The 27,255-nt window shown below is 39.4% G+C and overlaps 1 protein-coding gene and 1 long non-coding RNA gene across 2 annotated transcripts; both read left to right on the forward strand.

Annotated features, from left to right (window-relative positions):
- Positions 1 to 889: 889 nt before the first annotated feature.
- On the forward strand, positions 890 to 20,164 carry rgs5a (regulator of G protein signaling 5a). Its single transcript, XM_034080917.2, has 5 exons — positions 890 to 1,042; positions 1,977 to 2,090; positions 13,238 to 13,299; positions 16,159 to 16,325; positions 17,343 to 20,164. The coding sequence occupies exons 1-5, from the start codon at positions 999 to 1,001 to the stop codon at positions 17,505 to 17,507; spliced, it is 552 nt and encodes a 183-aa protein (XP_033936808.1). The 5' UTR covers positions 890 to 998; the 3' UTR covers positions 17,508 to 20,164.
- Positions 3,486 to 5,054, forward strand: LOC139433780 (uncharacterized). Its single transcript, XR_011643173.1, has 3 exons — positions 3,486 to 3,558; positions 4,279 to 4,358; positions 4,904 to 5,054. It is a non-coding gene; the product is annotated as an uncharacterized lncRNA (long non-coding RNA).
- Positions 20,165 to 27,255: the final 7,091 nt, after the last annotated feature.

Genomic DNA, 27,255 nt, shown 5'->3' on the forward strand with positions numbered 1-27,255 from the left:
CGGTTCAAATCCGCCCAGGGACCTCTGGTTATTTTCCTCTATTTCCTGTCATGTCCCTGCTGTCAAAATCTATTATAAAGACTATAATATACCCCCAAAATAAAAGTTAAGCTGTCTTGCAGTTTGAATAGTTCCCGAGTATGTCTAAAACATTCCTGCTGGTAAAAAGACCATTATTGACCTCGATTTAACCTTACTGAAGTCGTATTTGAGTCTGAATCAGAAATCCCTTTTATCGGTAACTTTTAGAGCAGCAATATGTTTGTTTGTTTTATATGAAAATGTATTTTCTCCAGTGTTTGATGACTGGATAATGTTTGCTTAAGAGAGTTATGACCTAGAGACAAGATAGCATTTCCATAACACCTGACCTGAATTTTGGTTGCAAAGTTTGATTACCATTTGTGTATGATCATTGAGTGTGTGTCTGTGTAGATGCAATATATATGTTTTAAACTAAAGAAATTAAACAGAAATTAGTAAAATGGTAGACCATCGGGTAAAGGTTAGGGTTAGGGTTAGGGTTGGTCGTAAAAAAAAGAGCAAACAGGAAATAATTAAATGTAAGTTCTGAATTAAATTGCTAAATCGAAGAATTTACATATGAAACATTACATAATCTCACAAAATGTGATTCACAAAGTGGTAAATAGCAACAAAGTAGTAATAATTTTAGCTTATATTGATGCCAAACAGTCCTGCAGCCTCCTGCCCACTGGTCCAGGATCTGTTTGTCAATTGAAACATGACAGCAAACAGAGCCTTCCCGTCGGAGATCCCGCCCTTCCTCAGCCCGGCTCCTCAGCCCGGCTCCTCAGCTGAACACATTCTAGCCTGATTGGCTGAGCTGTTGGCCCTAAGCCCAAAGAGTGTCCATATAAAACTCCCCGTGAGCTGAAAGCCAGACTCAGACAGCAAAAGACAATCTGAGACTAACAGGAGCTAACAAGAAGACCGAATTTACTTAAATACTGTACTGCAACTGAGAGCGCCGGAAAATGTGTAGAGGATTAGCTGCCTTGCCCCAAACCTGCCTGGAGAGGTGAGACCTGCTTCAACACTCTTCCTTTTTTCTTCCATATCTTAAGCGTGTTCTTCTGAAGATCCAATAGAAAGTTTGACTATAAAGTATTTAAAACGTTTTATGTGGTTCTGATCATAGTGTATTAAAATAGATAACATAAATTGTAAATCTAAGTTGCCGTCAGTCTCAGGTCAAGAGTTAACATCTAACAGAACTTAAAGGTTACGTAAAGTTCATGTTCTTGAACTTTTTTCTTTCAGAAAGTGATTTCTGTTTCTTTACATCCTTGCGGAACAGACCTTTTGACATGAATAACAACTTCTTATTCAGTTTACTTAGGGCAGTTAAATGTGTTGTGTTGCCTACGCACTCAAAGGGTGAGGACAGAAAGGTTTATTAACATAAGTAGTAAGTATAAGTAGAACAACTATTTTACAAGTTTATACTGGTTAAAAAACATTTTCATCCTAAAAACTATTAAAGATTATTTTTTTTTTAAATCAGTTTAGATTTTGTTATTGATTTAAATTCAAGTAGTGAGACATTTTACCTTAACGATAATGTTTAATGTAACTTTTCTAACTTAAACAAATACCATAATGCAACTGACAAATGTCTAACTAGATACAAAAAAATGCTAATTCAAAGTCAAAATGTGTTATTATCGTAACAATATTTCAATTTTTTTATCCAGTTTTATTATTAAAGGCTTTTTCTTCAAAACATAGGACCTCTTTGTAAACAAGAGTCCAACAAAAGAAGTATTGAATTGAAACATCCAACAGACATGCTTTAACATTTCTAGTCTTGTATAAATACAATAAACCAGAGTCATGTTGGAGAGAGGATGCTAGGCTTGGATAAACATTTTGACTGGATTATCATTGCATTCGTGTCCAAGAAGTCACAACAAAGAATTTGTCACACAAGCCGTCTGCTTTTTGTCCTCCAGGGCGAAGGAGATCAAGTTAAAATTGGGCGTTTTACTGCAAAAGCCTGAAAATGCCATTGACCTCATCATCCCCTACCCTGAGAAGACTGAGAAAAAGCCGGAGAAGCAGCAGAAGTGAGTTTTTTCCCCTATCTCTGCCTCTGGGATGAATGTGTTAGGAGGTGGAGAAAGCATGTTGGATTGTTAACAAGATAAATGAGAGGCTAAGTGTCCAAGCAGAGCCCTGAGCAGGGACAATATGTAAAGATCAAAGGACCGTAACGCTCTCCACACACTGTCACTGCTCAGGTGTTACATGGTACACAGATTTAGATGCTTTCATTTGATTCCGCATCACCTTGAAAATATTGGGTCTGAGATGATTTATGTTCAAGATGTTCGACTACTTTACTTTTGTTTCTTGTTTGCAATCTTGTAAGGGTAAGAAAACAAATCTCGAACATTTTATTAAAGTTGGATAAACTGATTATTTTAGCCTTTTGTAACCAAAAGGTTGTCCACAAAGTCGGTGAGGCTTTAGCTGATTTGATCTGTTTACTCTTGTTGGTTCCCTTTAGAGTCATACAGCTCTCTTCATATCCCTCCTGTCACTGCCACTCATATGATAATCTGCAATCCTCCTCTTTATTAGCGCTTTGAATGATGACCTTGTAAACGCATTTTCTGTCACCCAACAGTTTCTTATCTCTCTCTGATTTTGATTAAAGTGGTTCTACATGTAACACCCCACAATGCTAAACTGTACCATAAGTTAGCCTGCTCATATTAAAAACTCTGTTTATTAAATGATGGATGATCGTTCTCCCCTTTTACAGAGGAATTTGATTGGTTTTAAAATCACCCACTGGCTTGTCGTTGGTCCTTCCGGCTTCGGCTAATAGAATCAGATTCCTTGGATATGTTCATGCAGTTTCAAAACCACAACTTTAAATAGTACAGAGTTATGAAGGTAGATATGGTGCAAAATGTGAGAGTGTGTAAAACCTGATGTGAGCACTTGCAGAAAAAAAATCTGAGTTTGTGTGCTTACATTTACACTTGTATAAAATATCCACGTAACTGTGAACCAAATGTACACTTGTATAAAATATCCACGTAACTGTGAACCAAATGTACACTTGTAAAAAATATCCACGTAACTGTGAACCAAATTTGAAGTCACAGAAGAAAAAAAAAAGTTTTGTAGCTTGTAGAAAAAAAATGAACTTAGAGATGAAATGTTCACTTTTTTAAAAATACATATTTTTTAAATATATTTTCCATTACAACTGCAACTTTATTTATTACAACCTCTCAAATCAGTCATTACAACTTGACGAATCTGCTCTGTGGCAGTATAAATCGACGAATCTGCGGTCTTGACTTTTGCTACACTTCTTGCGATAAATGTGTCGCAAAAGTAATTTTCACCTGTAGATGTGGGGGGAGGGAGGGGGGTTGGAGCGAAGGGGCAGAGCTATCAGAACAACGAGGCTCGGGTCAGTCACAGTCACAGTCAGGTCGAACCGGATGACTGCGGGGCTAACTGTTCGCTAACGGTTCGTGTCGCTAACAGTCCGCTGACATGGCGCGTCAATCAACGGTAAGTTTTGCCCATTACTTGCCCAGTATTACTTTGAATATTATTATTGTGATTGAGGATTAAATCCGCTTTGAAGACCACCGTTTTATATCGTGCAGTTTAGCGGCGAAATAACGTCAGTCAGCCAACTAACGCTAGCTTTGTTGAGTTTATGCTAGCTAAACAAGTAGTGGTTGTAGTCTATACAGCAGTAATTCATATATTATAGCCTACTGCTTTGGCACTAACGGTTGATGAAAATAAAACCAATTGAACTGTACTGAAATAATGACAAGTTTTATAATTGTCTTGGGCTCCTGCTGTGTTTTTAAAGCCTTTGTAAATTATGCATGCTATTTTCTATTTAGCTAACGTCGAAGTAGTGTATGTGAAATCAACCTCACAATAAGATGTGTGTGTGTATATTGCAATTATTAATGTCATATTTCAAGATGATTACTGAGATATTACAATATGGTTGGTTGAGCTGGAGTTCATTATTGAGCTTACAAGTTAACGTCACAGTCATCTGAAGAACGAACCCAAACCTTGTTGTTTTTATTAATTGTATTACAAATTGATATCAAATAAACAGTAAGCATTGGTAACACAATTTCCAAAGTTACAGTAAAATAAAAAGGACCCTGACTCGGACAATACACAATCCAACATGTTCAACAGAAGAGAATCAGTTATATTGTTTGTACACATGGTACTTTACATATATATCTGTTTTTTAAGGTGTCCAGGTGATGCAGACAGGCTGGACCAGAGAGTGAGAGACAGAACTGGACTCCTCACAGCAGTGAACTTCAGCACAGGTACTAAGACTATTTTTTCATACTGTACAAAGAATCAAGAAAGATATTGGTTTAAATTAATGAAGTATTGACTTTAATACACTGATATACATTCCATTAAACAATACTAAATACTAGATCACCTACAGTACACATCAGTTAAGTTGAGGGTTTTTTCCATGCAAAAAGTCACATTTAGATGTTAACAAGCAATATGACTTTGTCAGCTTTCTAATTTAATGTATTGAAGGCAAAGATATTTAACACATAGTGAGAACTGCTACTATTTATCTCTCAATATTGTCTGTAAAAAATGTGGTAAAAGTTATTCTTTAAGTGAGACAACAGAGCAAGCTTCTACAGTTGCACTACGTTTTGATAAGTTAAATATTATTTTGATAATAACATATATTTCAATGTTGATGAATTTCATACTGTTAATTCATAATCTGATTACAATTAAAGACTAATTATATCAACAGCCCCATAACACACAAACACACCTATTTCATAAATAACACACTTGTTCTGCAATAATGTTTTATGTTTCCTGTAATTTTTGTTAGGAAAGGACATGCCCGAAAGACACGACATCTTCTCATTACATTACATTGCATTTAGCTGACGCTTTTATCCAAAGCGACTTACAATAAGTACATTCGACCAGGAAGACACAACCTTGAAGAAAACAGAATCATATAAGAACATCAGGTTTCATAGAGCCAAACATTTCAAGTGCCACTCAACTGGCTTTAGATAAGCCAGTCCTTTATTAGTATAGAAGTGCTCTGTTAGCAGTACTTTGTTAGTCATTCTATCGCTCGAAGTGGAGTCGAAAGAGATGAGTTTTCAGTCTGCGCCGGAAGGTGTGTAAGCTTTCTGCTGTCCTGATTTCAATGGGGAGCTCATTCCACCATTTTGGAGCCAGGATAGCAAACCCACGTGTTTTTGCTGATGGGAACTTGGGTCCCCCTCGCAGTGAGGGTGCAGCGAGTCGTTTGGCTGATGCAGAGCGAAGTGCACGCGCTGGGGTGTACGGTTTAACCATGTCCTGGATGTAGGAAGGGCCAGATCCATTCGCAGCATGGTACGCAAGTACCAGTGTCTTGAAGTGAATTCTAGCAGTTACCGGAAGCCAGTGAAGGGAGCGGAGGAGCGGAGTGGTGTGGGAAAATTTAGGAAGGTTGAAGACCAGACGAGCCGCTGCATTCTGAATGAGCTGCAGAGGTCGGATGGCACATGCAGGTAGACCAGCCAGGAGGGAGTTGCAGTAGTCTAGGCGTGAGTAGTCTAGTAGTCTCCTTCTCTGAGGGTCAAGAAGAACATCCAAGAGGAACATTAAAAGCTGATGTTATGAGATTTTAAGACCAGTACAGGACATTCACTAAGAAACTACTTTTATTGTGAAAACAAAGATCTGCACACCGAATATTTTTGTAGTCTATCAGGACCATCATTTGTTTGTGACACTGCCTGCACCTCAGAGAAGGGGTGGTTATAGTCAGGCTTATAAAGTGTGGCAAAAAACATAGTCAGCTGATCGAATGCACCTATTTCCACATCTACACTCCATCAGCTGATTATTTCTATTTGCCTCACTTTATGAGCTTCACATCACCTGTGCTTTGTACCGCAGAGTTTGCAACGTCACAAATAAATGGGGCCAATCTTCAGTCAAATGTGAATGTGTAATATAACATTTTCAGTAAGAATAATGGACAAAAGGAGTGCAAATACAATTTATTGAAATGTGAACCAAAAGTTAATCAAATGTTTTAAATAAAAAGCACATATGGTCAGACTGTGTAAACCTATTAAATGTATAAGTAAACACATTTAGTCAAATAAAGTGACAGACTAGGCCTGTGCAGTTGGTATCAGCTATGCCCAGCATGGGCTCCTCCATCAGGCCTGGTCCTTCTCGCTGAGGAAAGACCCTCAGTCCTCTCCAAACCAACAGACAGGACGTCCATCACACGGAGGTTTCTCCCTGAAGTCTCTGCAGCCCTCTGGACACCACGCTGTCTCAATCCATCCACACTGAATATGAGAGGGGCAAAATGAAAATAATAAATGCTTTAGACCAGTGTTTCTCAAACTTTTTCATACCAAGGACCACTTAACCAATAAAAAAACACTCGCGGACCACCTAACTCCACAAATATCCAAAAACACATCATTTTTTACAAATCGCCTGAAAATGGTACAAACAAGTGGCCACATGTGTGATGAAGGTATTTAACTGGGCTATATCATGCAATCTAAAGTGAAACTTAAGCTCTCTCCATTTCGGAGATATTCCCGCGATAGTGCGGAAAACTTAAATTAATTAATTAATTTCAAATGTGAAATGTTACCAATATACTCACGGACCACTAGGGGGCGCTCACGGACCACCAGTGGTCCGCGGACCACACTTTGAGAAGCACTGCTTTAGACAATAAGAAATATAAAGTTGACTGTTGAGTTGCTCAGTTTTTTTAGATTGTCAATACTATTACTGTATAACTAATATCTCAGGTTAAGAGGCACCTTCAAATAAAGATTGGTCTTTAAATACATGTTGTCTTTTGAATTGTTTGTCTGAAGTCAAGGATCTAGAACTGGTACTTAGTTTTAATGATACAGTCTGGATATTATGCTGTTTGGAGGAGGCCTCACAGGTAAGAGCACTAACTAGCTACCATCACATGTACCTTAGCTTGACTTAAATGTATTTAAACGTATAGTTCAGTGATGGCAAAATATAAATAACTAATGTCATGCAAACATATTAATATTTGCTTGATTCCAGAGTTGAATTTCACACAATTGCATACAAACGTTAAGGGATTTTAAGATTCTGAAGTCTTCGTTCTAAGTAGAAAATAGCATGGATAATTTACAAAGGCTTTAAAAACACAGCAGGAGCCCAAGACAATTATAAAACTTGTCATTATTTCAGTACAGTTCAATTGGTTTTATTTTCATAAATGGTTATCAACCGTTAGTGCCAAAGCAGTAGGCTATAATATACGAATTACTGCTGTATAGATTACAACCACTACTTGTTTAGCTAGCAAAAACTCAACAAAGCTAGCGTTAGCTGGCTGACTGACGTTATTTTGCCGCTAAACTGCACGATATAAAACGGTGGTCTTCAAGTAATACTGGGCAAGTAATGGCCGTTGATGGATGCGCCATGTCAGCGGACTGGTAGCGACACGAACCGTTAGCCCCGCAGTCTCCAGTCACCCGAGCCTCGTCCTTCTGATAGCTCCGCCCCTTCGCTCCAACCCCCCTCCCTCCCCCCACATCTACAGGTGAAAATTACTTTTGCGACACATTTATCGCAAGAAGTGTAGCAAAAGTCAAGACCGCAGATTCGTCGATTTATACTGCCACAGAGCAGATTCGTCAAGTTGTAATGACTGATTTGAGAGGTTGTAATAAACAAAGTTGCAGTTGTAATGGAAAATAAATTTAAAAAATATGTATTTTTCTGCAAGTGAATATTTCATCTCTAAGTTCATTTTTTTTCTACAAGCTACAAAACTTATTTTTTTTTTCTGTGACTTCAAATTTGGTTCACAGTTACGTGGATATTTTATACAAGTGTACATTTGGTTCACAGTTCTCATTCATAACACTCCGTTCGATGTCTCACTATGGGATGCGCCTCATCGCGGAGCAAACAGAAGCATCAATCTCATTACGCCAATCCTGATTGGCTGGTGATCTTGACGTCAACGTCAGGGGAAATCACCCCCTATAAGTAGCCTGCGCCAAGACGCATGCGTCATTCAAACACCTCTTCTCGCTTCAGAGCACATCTCTAATGGTAGCCGGGCTAGCTTAACAGTCCACAGACTGAACCAAAACAAATTTTCGGTCGACGGGCGTTAGCCGGCTACCCTATTCTGCCTTACAGAAGAGTATGATACTAACACACCAGTTAGTATTATAGTCAACCTCGCCGTTCTTCCTCTGGAATTAAGGTAAGATTTTGACTTTCAAGTTAGCAACACACCTGTTGCTAGCTTGTGCTTTTTTCCCTCACTGCCGACACCACGGTAGCGAGGACGTTTTTTCTTTTCTCTTCTCACGGAGGAGAAAATGATTAAAATAATATTACCACACCAGGTAATATTCTTTGAGAAAAAAGACCCACACTGCCTTTTTTTCTCCGGATTAAAGACAGATTGGGAACACTTTTTTCTCGACGTACCTGTAGCGGGTCCTCTCCACGCCTTGCGGCGAACGAGATGGACGCCTCTCTCCCTCACACCAGAGGATCAGGGACTCGGAGGCTCGACTCTGCGGCTGCGGGTTGAAGATATCAGGCACAGACTCACACCAGGTCTGCTCAACCTGATCTCACCAGAATGCGTGACTCCACCACGACTCCTTAACACTGCATTGCGTGGTGGACTCACGAACTTTGTTACATTTACGTGTCGGCACCACGCAAACAACCCCAATGTAAAGTGATGTGAATGAGGCTCTTTTGTCGTGGTGCACACACGCATTTCTACAACGTCCTGCAGGGAGCTTTTATTCTATAAAACGTTTTTAAAATATACTTTATAGCTTGTAGTAACTCGCGGGAGGCTTCTTTTATTTTATTTGTATTCATAATAATTTTTATTTTTCGTCAGAATGTATTATGGTGCATTATTTACGATTTTTTGTTCTCAAAAAACAGTGCATTGTGTGTAATACAACTGGGATTGTTATTAAATTAGTTAGTTTTTAAGGAAGGCCAGAGCTTCATCTGTGTCCAATAGATTGTTCCCTTTAGTTCACGTTTTTTAAAAGAACATTATATTCCTATTTGATCATGTCCCCTTTATTGTATTACGGAGAGCAATGTGAGCGTCCATTCCCATTGGATAACGGAGGATTTTACACCCGGAAGTAAGTATTCCCCTCAAAATTATGAAAAGGAAATCAATAAAACCAATAAGCAGCCCGCCAATTTTCTCCCCTTTTGAGAGCAGCTACGGCATCTCTCAAAAGGCGGATTATTGACGGGTCCGTGAAGTCACCGCCACGCACATGCGCAGTGCCGGCTGGTGGCGTGAAGGCTCCACCGTCTCGCGTATGCGCAGTGCCGGCTAGAGCTGTAAGGGCACCACCGGCAGGCGCAGTGCCGACTGGAGCCGTGAAGGCACCTCCGTCACGCGCATGCGCAGTGCCGGCCGGAGCCGTAAACGTGACATCTCAGCTGGCTCTAAGGAGCATACAGCAGGAGATACTCACGACATCTGCCTGGGCTTCTCAAAACAGTTATACTTTATCTGTTTTCACAAACCCAGAGAGAGTCAACCCATATGCTGGAGAGAGAGGTTCTCTCTCTTCTAGAAAGAAGGGTTTTATCTATAATGCCCACCGAGCGGAGTCAGATTACGGGGAAAAATGTCCTCGTAAAGCACCCACTCAACATGGGCCTCATAATAAAACTACGGCGTGCGGAGAGATTTGGTTATTATGTAATGCGTAGTGGCACGACACCCGACTTTTCTAGTGCGGGACGCGCCTACGGGTGCTGTCCTTTCACAGAAGGTGGTCACCACGGACGCAGGTCAGACAGGCTGATAGGGTATTTACGAAGGTCGCCCGGTGAGAGGTCCCTAGAGCAGAGACCTCCAGCCGGCACACGTAAACTACCCGGAGCTTTTAGCGGTGTTCCCCACCCTAAAACGCTTCCTGCCTTCTCTCAGAGGACACCATGTCCTCGTGAAGACAGACAACACGATATCGTGTATGAACCGCCAGGGGAGGCTGCGTTGTCTCCAGTCACACACACTGGCACACAAACTTATCCCTTGGAGCGGCAGACGTCTCCTCTCTCTGAGAGCGACACAGGTACCGGGAGTTATGCACCTCGGGACAGAATTACTGTCCAGAGGTGCACCACTCTATGCAGACTGGACTCCTCATCCAAGGATCGGGAGTCCGCTGTGGGTGCGTTACGGCAGAGCCGCGTTAAGTCTGTTCGCAAAAGGAGAAAATGCTCAATGACAGCTGTTCTCTTTAATGCACGATTTAAACGCACTGTTAGGCGGGGACACACTCGTACACGATTGACCTCCGGGTCCTCTGTGCGTGTTCCCACCCCTGGCTCTGTTACCCCCAACTCTGGCCAGAGTGAAGGAGCAACGCCACACACTTACTCTGATGTTTCCGCCCTAGCCCGTAATGTACGGGCTGGCGGAGATATATCAGCTGTTGTGCGGGCAGCCATGGCAGCCCCCACCACACAGGGACAGATTGTCTCAGGCGGGGGGGGCGATCCTTCACCCACGCCCAGAGCGCGAGTGGTACAATCTGAATACAGTGGGACTCCCTCAGAAGGTGATAAACACTATTCAGAGTGCGAGAGCTTCCTCCACCAGGTCTCTTTACGACTGTAAGTGGAGGGTGTTTGAGGAGTGGTGCCTTCAAGAAGGACACATCTCTTTTCAATGTCCTGTCGGGGTGATTTTATCATTCCTACAGGTCTTGATCGAAAAACACGGAGCTTTCTCCACGATCAAGGTGTACCTGGCTGCTATTGCTGCATGCCATGTGGGCTTTGAGGGTAAGACGGCTAGCCAACATCCTTTGGTTTGCCGTTTTATGAAGGGAGCTCGCAGGCTCCTCCCTGTCTCCAGGTTGCTGGTGCCCTTATGGGACCTGGCAGTGGTTTTAAATGGGCTCAAAATGACCCCATTTGAACCCCTGGAAGGAGCTGACATGAAACATCTGTCACTCAAGACAGTGCTGTTACTGGCCCTGGCATCCGCCAAGCAACGGCTCTCCCACTGGATCGTGGAGGCAATTGCTTTGGCCTATACGAGTCAGAATCTGCAAGCACCTTCGGGTCTGCGGGCTCACTCGACTCGGGGCCTGGCTACATCCTGGGCTTTGTTCAAGGGTGTTTCCATCCAAGACATCTGTGCAGCGGCAAGCTGGTCTTCGCCGCTCACTTTTGTCCGCTTTTACAGGCTAGACGTCTCAGCTCCAAGCGTGGCCCGAGCAATGCTGGGCACCTTGTTGAGTCGGGACTCCACCTGTTACATTCTGGTTGATCGGTGATCTTCGAGATAAGCTCGTCTGGCAATACGGGAGCTACAATATCCCATAGTGAGACATCGAACGGAGTGTTATGAATGAGAACTATAGGTTACTTACGTAACCCCAGTCCTCAGAGTAACATGAAGTGAGATGTCTCACCAGACGGCCCTCCTTGCTATGGTGAAGCGAGAAGAGGTGCTTATTTTGAATGACGCATGCATCGTGGCGCAGGCTACTTATAGGGGGTGATTTCCCCTGACGTTGACGTCAAGATCACCAGCCAATCAGGATTGGCGTAATGAGATTGATGCTTCTGTTTGCTCCGCGATGAGGCGCATCCCATAGTGAGACATCTCACTTCATGTTACACTGAGACTGGGGTTACGTAAGTAACCTATAGTTATGTGGATATTTTATACAAGTGTAAATGTAAGCACTAGGGGTCGACCGATTATCGGCCTGGCCGATTATCGGGGCCGATATTCCGCATTTGACCGATTATCGGTATCGGCCTTTTTTTTTATCAAATTGCCGATAACACTTTGGCTCTGATGCGGCCGTTTCTCTGGCTGCAGTCACCACTCTCTGTACACGAGCAATGTCCCGCCCACAGCGCTATCTGATAGGCTATTACTGAAGTGTCAATCAACACTGAAGATTTTCCGGGCGGGAGCCAGCCATAGAGGCGGGACCTTCTCAGATTACAGGCAGGTGCGAAGAACGCAGACAGACAGAGGTATGCAGCAGCGCTGAGCGGCAGAACCATACATGTGTTTCGAAGGTAAATCAGTTGAAAGCCGAAGTTCAATAAACATCCCAATCCCCTAAACTGAAGTTTCAAAAATACCACGATCTATTGATCCAATTCTATCAGCTTCCCAGTTGCACAGGGACGCGGGAAGTCAGTCATAGTTGGGGGTGCGTGCAGGGTCTCGCAGCGGAGTAACTGTGGTGCGGAGGGGGGGCTGAGTGGAGCCTCGCAGTTTTTCAGGTTGATATGTGAAGCTCATTAGCTAGCCAACATGTATTTAGAAAATGTTTAGCAAAATATTAGAAGTGAGGCTACTAGACTAACGTTAGGTCTACTGTAATAGCCTCACTTTTAATAGTTTGCAAAACATTAGCTAGCACTAGTGTTTTGCAGTTGCTAGCAATTTATTGGGATTTCATGCTAGACAGACAGGCATTGGTTTGATATAATAAATTAAGCATTATTGTTAGTTAAGCATGTCAGCCTGCAGCCCCACTTCTTGTCTCTCTCTAACTCATAGCAGATGGCTGCACTAAAGAAAAGGGCACAGAGAGGAAACCAGTTGTAAGATGTTTAAAGGTTCATTAAACATAATATAGGCTATGCTTGAATGCATTTCAAAGAAGTTGAGTTGTGTTGGAGTTTGTGTTATTCTACATTTTGACACCAAGATTTTCTGATTTTACTGCAAATGTATATCGGTTCCAAATATCGGTTATCGGTCTCCTTGATTACTAATAATCGGTATCGGTATCGGCCTTGAAAAAGCCATATCGGTCGATCCCTAGTAAGCACACAAGCTCAGATTTTTTTTCTGCAAGTGCTCACATCAGGTTTACACGCTCTCACATTTTGCACCATATCTACCTTCATAAGAGTTTCGGGAAAATGTGAAAAGGCTTACCGCACATTTTATTCTTAGAAGATGTTTTACCAGATTTACATGTCGCAGCAGGAACCTATTTTGCAAGACACGTCACTGAACACACATGTGTATTGTACAAATATAGTCATAAAGACTCATTTATAGCAGCAGTAAAGTTATATTTTATATGATTTTCATTTACTGTTGGCATACTTTGAAGACTGAACTGGTGTATTTTGTGTGCAGGCCGACTCCTGATGAGGCTGCTCAGTGGCGTGAGGGTCTGGACAGAGTCCTGAACAACAGCTGTAAGTTTACACTTTCTTACTCTCATTACTAATTATTCTCTTTAAATTATCTCTAATTGCCAGTTTAGGGCAACTGTACCTGTTGCAAAAAAGCGAGATACTCAAATACAGCGTAACTGTTGGATTTGAACTTCTTAATTGTACCGCAATTCAGACACACATTGCATGTATTCTGTCCATCGTTTGATGTGACTGGCGAAATTCTAACTGCTTGTTTTTTATCTAGCATTATTAAGGATCTTTCTTTTTTGTGACATTACATGAAAAAACGTTGACTTCTCCAAAAAACAGGAATACAAAAAACATGGCTTAAAATATCCAAATAGACGAAAGAAGAAAAAAACTGTTGTAATGTTGCTTGCTCTCATGTAGCTGCCTTGTTTCTTCTAATAATGATGCCATTTGTGCACACCATATTTCCCCTGGATGGCTGATGCTTGATTATTTTCCAACAACAATAATCCTCCTTCTTAAAATCCCACAAAAATAACACATTTCAGAAGATTGGTTAGCCCATTAGTTGCTATTCTGCAGCATCTCTGCTTTGTTGATGTCCTATGAGGCAAACATTGAAAGCACCATTACTTCATACTTTCCAGGGCTGCTGCAATCTTCATTATGTAACATCTGGTTTGTTTCCATGAACATATACTTTTTAATAAATACTACACAAAACCTTTTTATGCAAGATGTTGGTGGTTTTCCGACGTAGCAAACATCAAACTGCCATAACTGATCACCTGTTGTGTTGTCTGCTGCCATTGCTCATGGATTAGAACCAATGTATAACATGATCTTTGTTCAATTATGAAGATGGCCAATGAAAAGCTTGCATAAAGATGATTAAATATTAATATAAAAGTAACAAATCCTAAAAGACCTCCGTCCATTTTTTCCTAACTCAAATGATTATACTTTGTTTACTAGCGTTTTACAGCCATGCATGAAGGGTAGCATACATCACCAATTTCTGACAGAAGTGCGGTTTGTCTAGACTAAGTCATTTGCGCCTTATTGGCATTTATTTGTTAGCTACATTTCTAAAGTTCGCTGAAAATGATCTGGGCAACAGAAAATAAACAACAAGTGTAACATTACCATAGCATTATGTAAGAAAAACCCATTTTAAACCACCATGCATACCAGAATGCAACCACTGGCTCCACTGTTTACCTTCCAAAGTGCACAGAAAGCCTGAGAGCCAGCAAGACGGATCATTAACTCTAATGGTTACCAGTCTTTAGCGCTACGTGTAAACTCTCCTGCTAATAAGTCACTTAAGGTGCCCCTGTGCATCAAAACAGATCCAACGACAGATGTTGTAGCTGATACACGTGTAGGGTCAACATTTCCTCTGCAGAGCTCAGTGGGTGGTAGAAGAACTTCTTAAGTGTCTCCTTCAGCACAGTGTAGGGCAAAGGGATGTATGTTTGCATGCCGGCATGAGTGTGTACATGCATCTGTTTGTGTATGCGTCCGTTGAGGTTGTGTGTGTTATGATAACGTCTCCAGAGAGAAGTAAATGGTTCCACAAGTCGATTTATTGCACAGTTGCTGCAAACTGCTGCAGCCTGATTATTCATCTACATCAGCATTTCATGTAACCTTATTCTTTATGGCTCCACTCTTGTTAATTCCCATGGGATTCTCTCTGAGTTATTTCCTCTCAGATGTGGGACTCACCCCCCTTCCTTCCTTATGTAATGTATATTATAACACAGGAAATTAGTGATCTACGTAGGACTACTACTTTAAAAATTGCAATTGAAGACAACTTGATCTAATTTCCTTGTTGTCGGTGCTGTTTTTGTTTACATTAATTCGTCATAGTTTTGTTATTTGAAAGAGTATGCAGCACGATGGGTCATTGGAGTTAATAAAAGCTGAAATGTAATTTAATCTGGCATAATTTGGAGGATATGGAAGTAAAATGTTGACAAAATCATAAATATACAACAAACAAATCCTCACCCTAAACATGACGCTGCATTTTCTGCCGGTTGTTTCTGCTCTGATACACCAACATCCGTAAATTGTCATCAGTGCCTGTGGGTGTGTTCTTCTCTCTTTGTGTGTCCTTGTACTAGAGGTCATAAAAAAAAGGGCTGAAGCTTGATTGCGACTCCGTGCTATATTGAACCAAACTAGTCATTTAGATTGCAGATAAAAGCCTGAGGCCATAATAGAAAGCTTATCGTCTGCAGCACATGCTGGTTCAGACAATGGGAACTTTTAACAGGCATTATGTTGAACCACAATGGTCTTCACTGAAAGAAATGGATGTTTTAAGTTTCATTTTTGGATAGTTATCTTGGAATAACCACTGTGCTTTTGCATTTGTCCAAAGAGTTTCCATTGTTGATACTATATTGGTTTTTAAAGGAATAAATAGTTTTCTGATTTGGTAAATACAAGTTTAGTTTAGCTATTTATTTATATAATTTCCATAATTACTTTGAGTAAGTCATTGGATGTTTCATTTTCATACCTTTTTTTTATGTAGCAAAAATGAATCTACTAGTTCTACTAACGTGTTGTTGTTTTTTTGTCCTTTTCCTTGCTTGAACAAAAAAAACATGAACATTATGACATATTGCAAATTCTAGAAATACTCAGCCAATATATTTTGGGATTTACTTTTATATTTCAGTACTAGGATAGAACAAGTAACCTTTGCATGAATGTGATATAATTCAGCTGAGCCATGTTTAAAATAGTACAAAAATAGTGTGTCATTGATTTTATAATGGAGCAAGTTCTCCCAACTATGTGCATGAAAAGGGGTTTAAATTATCACTGATTCCATATTTTATTATGCCGCTTGTTAATACATATCTCTCTCGTCTTGTTATCCATCAGATGGTGTTTCTGCTTTCCGCAGCTTCCTCCAGTCCGAGTTCAGTGACGAGAACGTCGAGTTCTGGGTGACCTGCGAGGACTTCAAGAAGATCAAGAACCCTGTGAAGATGGCAGCCAAGGCCAAGAAGATCTACGAAGACTTCATCCAGTCTGAGGGGCCAAGAGAGGTCAGGAACACCTCTGATTACCCATTGTTATGCACTCAACACCACATGGTTTATTAAATTAAATACATGTATCATGCTTTACGCAACCAGCACCAATTTTTCAATAATGAGTTCTCACTTGGCAGCAATCTCATCCGAAAAGATGATCCAATAACGTTATTCATTCTTAAAGTACAATCCCTGAAAGGTGCTGTCAGTAAGTTGGCAATAAAACAAGGATTTCGTCAACAGGGTAATGAGTAATATGGTATTTACATAAAAACACTTCACTCCTGAATAGCCAGGTTTTTCAAGGTGAAATATAGAGGGAATTGTTAGAGAGATAGTTTTAATACAATTTGCAGACATTTGAAAACGTTGGGGTGTTTATCTAATCAGTAGTGTAGATGAGAAATACAGACCTGTTTAAGTGTAAACAGATGAGGTCACAGAGAGAGAATGTACTGAGACACGCCAGTGAACCGCTCAGACACGGGAACACACACACATACAGAATGGTAATACACACACACACACACACACATAGACTTAAGTATTTCCATATTGGGTTAGGGGACGTGACTTCTGCTTTTTAGAGGAAAATATTGTGCCCTGTTCTGATCTGATTCTATTTGGAATAAACATTACAACTGGCAATTTGAAATAGACAAAGAATGAATAAATAGTATCTTGCCAAAAATGGCTACTCTCTCTTTCTCTCGCATATTCCGCGTAAAACATAACATCTTCAATGCGATTGGCGACATGTGTTCAAGCTTTTGTAAAAGGGTAGTGATTTTCAGAAACTCAAAAAAACGTTGTTGGTTTTGAACTAGACAAATTGTGTTTTTGAATGTTTGTAAATTGCTTGCTTGCGTAGATAGGATATATTGTTTGGTACAAGCAAGTAAAACCCAGTTTTTTCTTGTTAACATTTAAGTATTCATGTTAACATTTAATACTTGCCATTTCTCTTTATCTTCATCGTCTGCATTGTGATTGTTTCTGACTTCATGTTCTGTTGTCCTCACACTACAGGTGAATATTGACCACTTCACCAAGGATGTGACCCTGAGGAACCTGGTGGATCTGTCCCCTGCGACCTTTGACCTGGCCCAGAAGAGGATCTTCGCCCTGATGGAGAAAGACTCCTTTGGGCGTTTCCTCCGCTCTGAGCAGTTCCAAGAGCTCCTGGTCAACTAAGCCGGAGCAGTTCATGCAGGATGGGGGGTTGGGTTTCAAACAGCAGTCAGTAAACATGAAAATAATTAGAAACACATTTGTTGGATTAAATATGTTTAATCTGCTTCTATTTGAACCGACAATTGAAACTTATATTTTAGAAAAAAACAGTTCAAAACATAATTATAATTTATAATTTGAGTGTAACTAAAGGGAGAGACTGCTTTTTGTAATAGCCCTACCTCCCCAACTCACACACACACACACACACACACACACACACACACACACACACACACACACACTCACACACACACGTGACCCGCTCTATCGAATTCAGTCGGAAGTCGCAACGGCTCATTTCAAAATAAACATGGATTTGTGTAAAAAAATAGTTATTCGGGTGTTTTGTTTGATTTTAAACAAACAAAGTCTTGGCTTTCAGAATATGAAACTTTTATTTCCAAAATCAGACGATAAATATATTTTTGAAGCTTGTAAAGGGAAGATGACATCTCTCACTCGCCACTCTGCTCTTCCACAGCGCTGCTTCCCCTCCCTCCGGCTGAAATTATGAATGTAACGCGTATAGTAATCATAGATAACACGGCAGGGTCCGTTACAGTTTGTTTATCTGATTTCAATCAAACAAAGTCTTGGCTTTCAGAATATTAAACGTGTTTCGGCAAATTCAGATGATAAATACAACTTTGAAGCTTGTAACGGCATAATTGCAAGCGGAGAACAGAGTAACTTGACGTCACAGCAGGCATAACAACAGCCGAGTGTTTTCCCTGGGAAACAAACACAATACACACAAGTGCGATATTACACAAACACACACACGTATACACACACAAACACTCACGAGCTTCCCCCAGACCAGTAATCCAAACAAAAATATCTTCCCTCCGTATTATTTTGATAATTTGCTCCGCTAATAATCAATCAGATCGATGGATTCCAGAGAAGAGGACACTTTAAAGGCCTTACGCATTCTGTAGCATACTCCAATGACTTTATGACCTAGACTAGAGCCTTACTACGGAAAAGCAAGTGGTCATGTTGGTGCTCTATACTGACTGACAACCCTACATTGTATATGACAACATTTTCGGTTTTTGTCATGTATTTTGCATAACACTTCCCCATGCCTTCAAATGGCTGTCTTAACGTCAAACTGTTGCATTAATGGTTTCCAAAAGAAAAAAGAAAAATAATGGGCACATAGTAAAAACTAAATCAAAACAAAACTTAATTAAAATATGCAGTATTCAATAGCTTGACCCCAAAGAGATTAAACTTACATAGTACTTTCCAAAACAACCCAGTTTTGCCTTCTTTTGCCACAGACCTAAACGTCTCACTTATACAGACATCAGAATACATGTTATTTTCACCAAAACACTCAAAGCTATTGTGCCTTTTCAAGTAAATGGATCTATGACTTAAAAGATGTTCTGCCTACTAGAGGAAAGCAATGGGAAACCCTTGATCGAATGAGAGTTACACATTTGGCTGTTTCAAATAAATGAAGATATTAAATAATTTCCAACAAAAATCAAATAATGTTGTCATTTCATTTAAAGAACTTTTAACAAAGACTCTCTTCTCGAACCAATTAATGAGTAACAATTATCATGTAACTTTCTTGTTGTCTCTTTCATACTCCTACACTCCCATAGACAGTGAGTTTAGATTTTCCCCAATCTCCCTTTTTGGTTGAGATGCATCCTGTCAGAAACATCCAGAACAGTGCTGGATAGTTGGCTCTGTGGTTGAGCTCCTTGGCTAAATGCATGTTGCTAAGATGGGCAAATCAAGTAGGATGGAATCTAAAAAGAAAAGGGGGACAGAGCAGTGGTATTAACAAAGACAAGTCATTTTCCCATGCGATAATGCTAATAATGTCTGCAAGAATGCCGACTCACTGAAAATACCTGATCTTAGTCATAATTCACCATTGAAAAACATGGGGGACTGAAATTGTAAGTTTGCAGCACTTAACCAAACACACTAAATGTAGATTCAAAGTTAGAAATGAAATGTAAGGAAGGTATTTCAATCATGAAAGTACACAAAATAGACACAGTTCATACATCCGACTTCATGTGTATCTTTTAAAACACAAGTTATTATTCACTACATGCCGTAAGAAAGCACTGGTATTCACCTACCTTTCACTAAACTGAGATGGGTGTCCTAAATGTTGTCATTACAGTAGTTGAATGTAGCATTCACAAAGTGTGATTATATTTACTCTTTAATGCTTTTTCATATTAAACAAAAGCATGATGTGTTAACCCTCACAAATGTATGTTATCTAGATATTCAGCCTTTTGTAAATCCTTATTGATTTTTTTAAATGCAAATATTAGAAATCAAGCTAAACTGAGTTGATTAATCAGGAGAAACGATCAATTGTTCAATGTATTGATTTAACTGTTAAATGTACTACCTAAAAGGGCATTGAAATTGGCAACAAAAATATTTAAATAATGAGCATTGACAATGGTTTATTATGGCGCAGATTAGCCAGTCTGGTGTCATAACTTAAGTCTCATTAATGTTACAGAAAAATCAATAAGGGCTTTGACAAGGCTGAGTATGTATTATTTGATGTTGCCTTGCATGTACGTCCTGGAGTCATCCACATAAAAATATATATATGCATTCAATTCCTGAAGATGTATTTATTTTGACATGTAAATGGCAACCTTTACACAATTGATTGTGTTTAACTTATTATTTAGTGCAACAGTGGAATACATGGTTCTTTGAATGGAGAGCTGGCAAATACTTCCTAGAATCTTTTCACTGTTATAAAAGAGGAAACACCCGACTTTCAATTGTCACTTTATTTTTCTCTTCATTTGATACCCATTCACATAATGTGTTTATCATTCATGATGAAGTATATCATGATTGAGACTTTTAAGGCTAAAATGAAAAAGTAGAACCAACTACTTCTAGCCCATGCCACGAAATCCATTTAAAGTATGAGTTATGTTAAAGGTCCCCTATTATACTGTTTTTCATCAATATATTATAGATCTCAGATATATACAAACATGTCTCTGAAGGGTTCGGCTCCAAATACCAAACCAATCATACTGTTATAGCATCCCATAAACCCCTCTGTTTCAGCCCTGTTTCAAAAGTATTTTACTTTTGATGAAAATAAGAAGCCACTCCCGCCCCTCTGAGAGATATTTGGTTAAAAACACACAATGGTGCTCGAGGAGGAGATTCAGATGATAATGTAGGCAGGGGTTACCTTGGTTGGTTATTGGCTAATGGTTACACAAGCCAAAAAACGTTATGACATCACGTGGCCAAAATCTGATCAGCTCATTTTCAGACAGGTTTTTATATAAATGGATCAGGACAAAAAGAGCATTGTGTTATCGTCGACTTTTGCTTTATTTTGCGGGTTTCGGCATTATGCCATGGAGCTAATCTATGTTGTTTTATTTTCTTCTTTTTCAAAGGAGCAACAGAGTCTAATTTTATTCGCAGAGCATCTATAGCACTATCAACAACATGATCAATTTGGGATGGTGTACATTTTGTATACGTTTCCTCCCTTACATGCAGACATGCTATCGAGTTAAGTATTGGTGGAATCTCTTCCTTCAATGTGGCTATAGCACTAACAGATAGGTTTCTGCTGCAGGAGCTTTTGACTAATGCTTTGTAGTCTAGTAATAGTACTTCAAAAGTTACTAAGAAATGGTCGGATAAAGCAGGATTATGCGGTTCGACTAATAGTTGCTCAATTTCAAATCAAGTTTTATTTATATAGCACATTTATAAACGATTTTTGGTCGAGCCACAATTTCAATACCATAAGTCAGAACAAGGTCGAGAGTGTGATTATAGCAGTGGGTTGGTTTATTTACACTCTGACAGAAACCAACATAATCTAATATAGAGTTAAATGCAACAGTAAGGCTATTTTTATCATCGTCAACATGAATATTAAAGTCACCTACGATAATTACTTTGTCTGTTTTAAGAACCAAAGTTGATAAAAACTCAGAGAATTCTGATAAGACTTCTGAATAAGGACCTGGTGCACGATACACTGTAACAAATGAGATTGGCTGCAAAGTTTTCCAGGTCGGATGCGTAAGACTAAAAAGGAGGCTTTCAAAGGAGGTATAATTTAATTTTGGTTTAGTATTGATAAGTAAACTTGAGTCAAAGATTGCTGCAACTCCACCTCCTCGGCCCGTGCCTCGGGCAATATGAGTATTGATATGGCTGGGTGGAGTGGCCTCATTTATGCTGACATATTCTTCACGTCTCAACCAATTTTCAGTGAGACAGCATATATCAATATTATAATCTGATATTAAATCATTTACCAATATTGCGCTAGAGATCTTATGTTTAAGAGACCACATTTCATCTTCCTGTTTTGTTGCACTGTAGTAGTTGTTACATTTACTTTTATTAGGTTATTATGTATGACACCTCTATTAGGTTTACCTTAAATTGTCCTTGGGCAGACACACACACCGCTAATATTGGGTATTTTATTGGGTTCGGGATTCCTATGGATGACTGCCTAGGTGAGCGTGCAGAGAAGCGTGTAAGACTGCGACTCCGCCTCCTATCATCATCATAATAATGATAATAGTGATTTATAAATATAATTTTAGAGCACACATTTGAGCGAGGCTGTAATTTCGCCAGCTGTTACTCTCATGAGCGAGGCAGAAAATAATAGTTTTAACATGCCAAAAAGCTGCTGTGTCGTTTATTGCACCTCAAACATTAAAACAAATCCAGAGTTACGTATTTCTGTACTTCCTCTAAAAAGAAAGGACAGTAACAGAAGATCTCAGACATCCATCATACTGCAGTTCCTAGAAGTAGATGGAAAAGGTCAAATTCCTAGGGTCCCAAAAGGAGGTTAGTGACATTTCTAACAAACATTTTGTTTTTGTAAACACACTTTGTTTTGTACACTTGGACATAACAAGCGAGAGCGGAAAATACATAATGGCAAAAGCTGTCAATATTTCTTTAAACATTCTTTATGTTTGTATGCAAATTAGTAACTTGCTGTTCTTACAACCATATGATAAATTGAAAGCGTTTACAAATCCAATTAAATAATCACCAATAAATATCACATTTAAAAGTCTGCTTTATAAATTGTACAGCCTAAGAGTCTGCTTTGGGCATTTCGCCTGATTCGTGACTTGATTTCCCTCCAAATATGCAGTAATAGAAGAAGAAGTTCACTTTGCCTGATTAAATATTCCTGAAAAAGTTTCTGTGGAATGATTCATTCTGCTTTGCCAGGAGTAATGATTAGCCCTCTACGGACAACCAGAGCCCCAGACATTTTCACATCTGCTGCCAAAACAACGATCAGACTTCAGACAGGAAACCACATATTACGATACCTACCAATATATTACTATATCTGAATGCAAGTTTAATGTACTCATTTGTTTGTGAGATTCAGTTTCAACCTATGGTAGAGACATCTACGTAGAAAGTTAGATGAAGCTTACAGTTCTCTTGAGAAAAAAGGATTTATAGTCCCCAGAGCTTAGAATAGTTTGTAGGACCGTAAAACCATTCAATGCCTTTTTTATGTTTACTTAAGCTTCATTATCAGGCAGTTGCGTGGGCACGGCCAAATCGGTAAGCACACGGCAAGCTCACTTAGTCATGGAAGATGTCAACATTGAAGGTTCTCATGCCTTCGGGGCATTTACTACGCTGTCAACGTATGAAAGAAGAACGCATTATTTTCATGCTTCAGTAAATGAAAGAACATTCTATAATTTCCCTGGTGATATCTGTGGCATGGCACTGCTACACCCACAGGGTTTCAACCAGTGTACAGTCCACTGAGTCGGTCGGGCTGCCAACAGAACTGACAGCATGAATTGTTTGCTTAAGACTGAAGGTAACATCCCTGATTTACAAGATGCCAAAATTTCCACATCATAATCATGCTGGCATCAAGTGATGTTGTTTTTCTGACTTCATGTTGTGATTGGCATCCAAGTGGTGAGAACCATGTTTCAAAGTAATAGCAAACAAAAATATATAGTGGAGAGTCTTCTCAATCCATGATTAATATTACGGTGCCAACAACCCTCTCAAAGCTCAGGTTATTAGATAACTCAACCCTGTGTGTATCGATGTTGTGGTATCTAGAATGAAAAACCTTGACAGTGTAATGAATACGGTTTATTTTAAATCCATATCCCAAATAAACAGAGGCCAACTTACTTAAAATGTTATTAGTCAGTGAAGATTGAAATTAAAAGAACATGCAGCTGTGACTTACATATTGAGAGCAGAGAACTGTTTACACAGCTACTTTATCAAAGATGGGGTCAGGAGGCTGTTTCCTTTGGTGGGAGAGAGAACGAAAGTGCGAAGACTGAAACTCCAGATACAGCTCGGCGGTGACATTGTCCAGAAGACCCAGCCGGGAACTGTATCCACCTCCTACAAATACAATAACCTGTGAAGTCTACTCCAACATCTCCCCACACTGACAAAAAATGTACTTGATTGCACCATAAATGCATACATAAGTGCTCCCTTCAGTCAACATATGGTGCATATGTTTTAAGGACATAATAGAATAACTAGACTTTTATTGATGTGTTTATTTGGTGTAATTTCCTGTTTTTGCGAAACACATTATAAGCCCAATTGCTGGGTCTCTCGATACTATGTCACAAATATTGCCATAAAATCTGTCCCTGCTGCTTTCATTTCCTAAACCTGCAACAGAAAATAGTACAACATTATCTCATTCCTTATTCTTGGGTAAATAAAAGAATAGATACAAATGTTGAACGATTTACAAAATGGGGCCCAGGGGCTCCCTGGTGTATAAAGTTGACAGCCTCACCTACAAATTAAATATTAATCACATATTAGCTGTCATGTTCATGTGTTTTTCAAGAAGAGCAATTGTTTTACTTTAGAGTTTCAGACAATACCAGTCATTTGCAGTGCTTCTTGTACGTTTCGTATCTTTAAATTCAGTATTTCATGGTGACTTTGTGTTTATTATTTCAAAACCCCTACCTTGAAACGGCATGTGTCCGTTGTTGGATAATGTTATATACAAACAAGTGTACAGCTAAACCAATTAAAACAAACAAACCCTAACCATACAAATCCTACTTAGGTAACACATTTAATGCAAGAATCAATCTGTATCCATGGTGATTGTATAGAGTGCATTGTCACATCCAGGATTTCTGACTCAAAATTGAGAAAGGGACACTGTAGTGAAAAATGAAGGTCCTTATTTTCCAGTCATCTCTCACCTGGTTCCCTTTCTGGCCTTCACGCCTTCTCATTATCAGATCATCTTCCTGCATGTTCAGCTGCACCTCATCTATAAACCCAGCTTCCTGTTTATATAACACTCACTCAACAGACTCATGTTAGAGCTGTATCTGTATTTTTTTACACACTCATGTGTAACAAAAAATTCCTCACTATGGAGAATGTGCTGATAATTTCTTCGAAATGAAACCTCTGATACTTTTTTTAACAAATGGCACTTGCACATATTTTGAGTGTAATGGATTGCCTCAGGCCCCTTGTTATTTTCCACAATTACCGACAATTAAGTTACTTACCAAATCACAAATGAGTCTGAGGCTTTTAGTTTTAGGGGCATAATTTGAGAGAATTGTAATGTTAGCGTTAGTCAGAACAATGTTTTCGTCGTCTATTTTTGTTTTGCCTCAACAATGCAGACAAGATTGAAGGTCAAAATGATGATTCATTGCTGATACAGCACTTTACGTCCCCCAAAGTCACTATTAATCATGATGGATGATGTGACTTCAAAAGAAATGTAGCATGTTCAAAAGGTTTTAAAAGCTGTCTTGCAATAAATATGTGTACTCTTCTTTATTGTGGACATGAAGTTCTCTCGTAAAGGTAATCTCTCTGCTCATCTGCACATAAATACTTTGATGTTTTTTTCCATGGAAAGTATCCCTGGTAAAAAAAAATGCCCTGAAAAACAATCCCTGATCCTAAGTCATGAATTTCCTCTTACTGTCTGATTTGTGTTATTATAACATTTAAATAGAGATCAATTGAAGTAGCTCTGTGTAAAAGCAGTACAAACACACAGATTAAGCTTACTTCAAACTTCATATAACTTTTGATATGTGATTTGAGTTGAGTTTTCTAATTAAGTAGATTTGCCAGCTTGTATCATATAATTTGTTATGTTTAACATTTGGTTCGTATGTTATTCCCTGTTGAGGTGATCATTTTTTTTATTGCTTTTTTAATTTCTCATTTTCGATTCCAGTTTTGATGGTGAACAGCAAAAATCATTAGGCGTACACTTTTGACATAATGTTATTATTCTTGCTGTTGGCAACAAATTAATACTTTGACAAAAGTGCACGAATAATCAGCATAGTGAAGACGAAAGAAATAACAATCAATACAACCATATATATTTCCTATAAATGCTTAATACAATTATTAACCCTGCACACAATCAAGTGTCAAAACATATCACAAGGGTGTAAAAAACCTGCTATTGAAGCGTTGAACAGATGTTGTAATGCAATAACAAAAGTCTACAGTGATTTGAATCACTCAGTGTTTATTTAAAAAACGTATCTAAACAATAAACCAGAGATCCAGACATACAGCCCCAGGGATGTATGTTCTGTATGTGTGCGCGTGTTCGTGTGGAGGAGATAAGTGGCTTTGTGCGTGCATGTCTCAGTGTACGTGCTTCCCTGCATGCGTGATGACATTAGAGCGCCAGATCATACTGTCAGGGTTTGATTAGCGGGCCTTACAGCTGCTTGGCATTGGGAGAACATCCAGAGACAAGCAGGTTAGCGCTGAATGAAGCGCTGATCAAGCCTGACTCTGGTTAGTATTACAGCTGCGGGCGAAGAAAAGCACACAGAAACAAGTGTTGTATAACATAACCCCTAAATGACATGCGTTGAATATGTTTGCACATTTGAAATGTCATGTCCTGTGTTCTGTATGGTACATCCATCTGTTCATGCAAGAGCTGGGCAAATTACACTTCCTTAATGCAAGGTTTTTCCTGTTTCCTGATGTTTTAGACAGACTTCCTCTGTTCTTCAACATCTGATTTCAACTGTTTGTAAAGTAGTGTGATCATCTTCTTCGGGGTACAGTAGTTTCCATATACCATCTGTCTCATTTTAAGTGACATTTCTGATTAGCGAGACATTTGTGGACTGTATGTTTATTTCAGGAACAGATGGACAGGGCTTATTTGTATATCTAAATACAAGTAGGTGGAAATACATATACTGTAAGAGGTTTGTTCCAATAAAAAAACAATAATAATTCCAATAATGATCAGCCCGAGGTCTAGTTTTGATATAAAGCTGCACTCGCAGTAATGTCCAAGTTAAGAAACATTGTCAACAAAGTCAAGCAAAACTAAATCCTCACTACGGAATGAAATGAAAAATGGAAGCCTGTGAAAAGTGCTTTTTAATGATCTTTTAGGCACGTTGGCTTGAAACATGATCCCTTAAATGAATGGGATACGATTTATTCGTCATTTAACTATAGCTGCGATTATCATTTGAAAGGAGTTGAATACCCCCTGAAAGCACAGTGTGAGCACCCTGCAGGCAAAACAAAAGGCTCTGTAATGATTCTGTTTATGTGCAGCTGCTAACTGTCTGAATGGATAAAAAGCAGAGCTCCACAGCTCACAGAAATTAATTTAACTCAGGGAAGGAAGGGC

The sequence above is a fragment of the Pseudochaenichthys georgianus genome, chromosome 4, assembly GCF_902827115.2.
Source record: "Pseudochaenichthys georgianus chromosome 4, fPseGeo1.2, whole genome shotgun sequence".
NCBI classification, from domain to species: Eukaryota; Metazoa; Chordata; class Actinopteri; order Perciformes; family Channichthyidae; genus Pseudochaenichthys; species Pseudochaenichthys georgianus.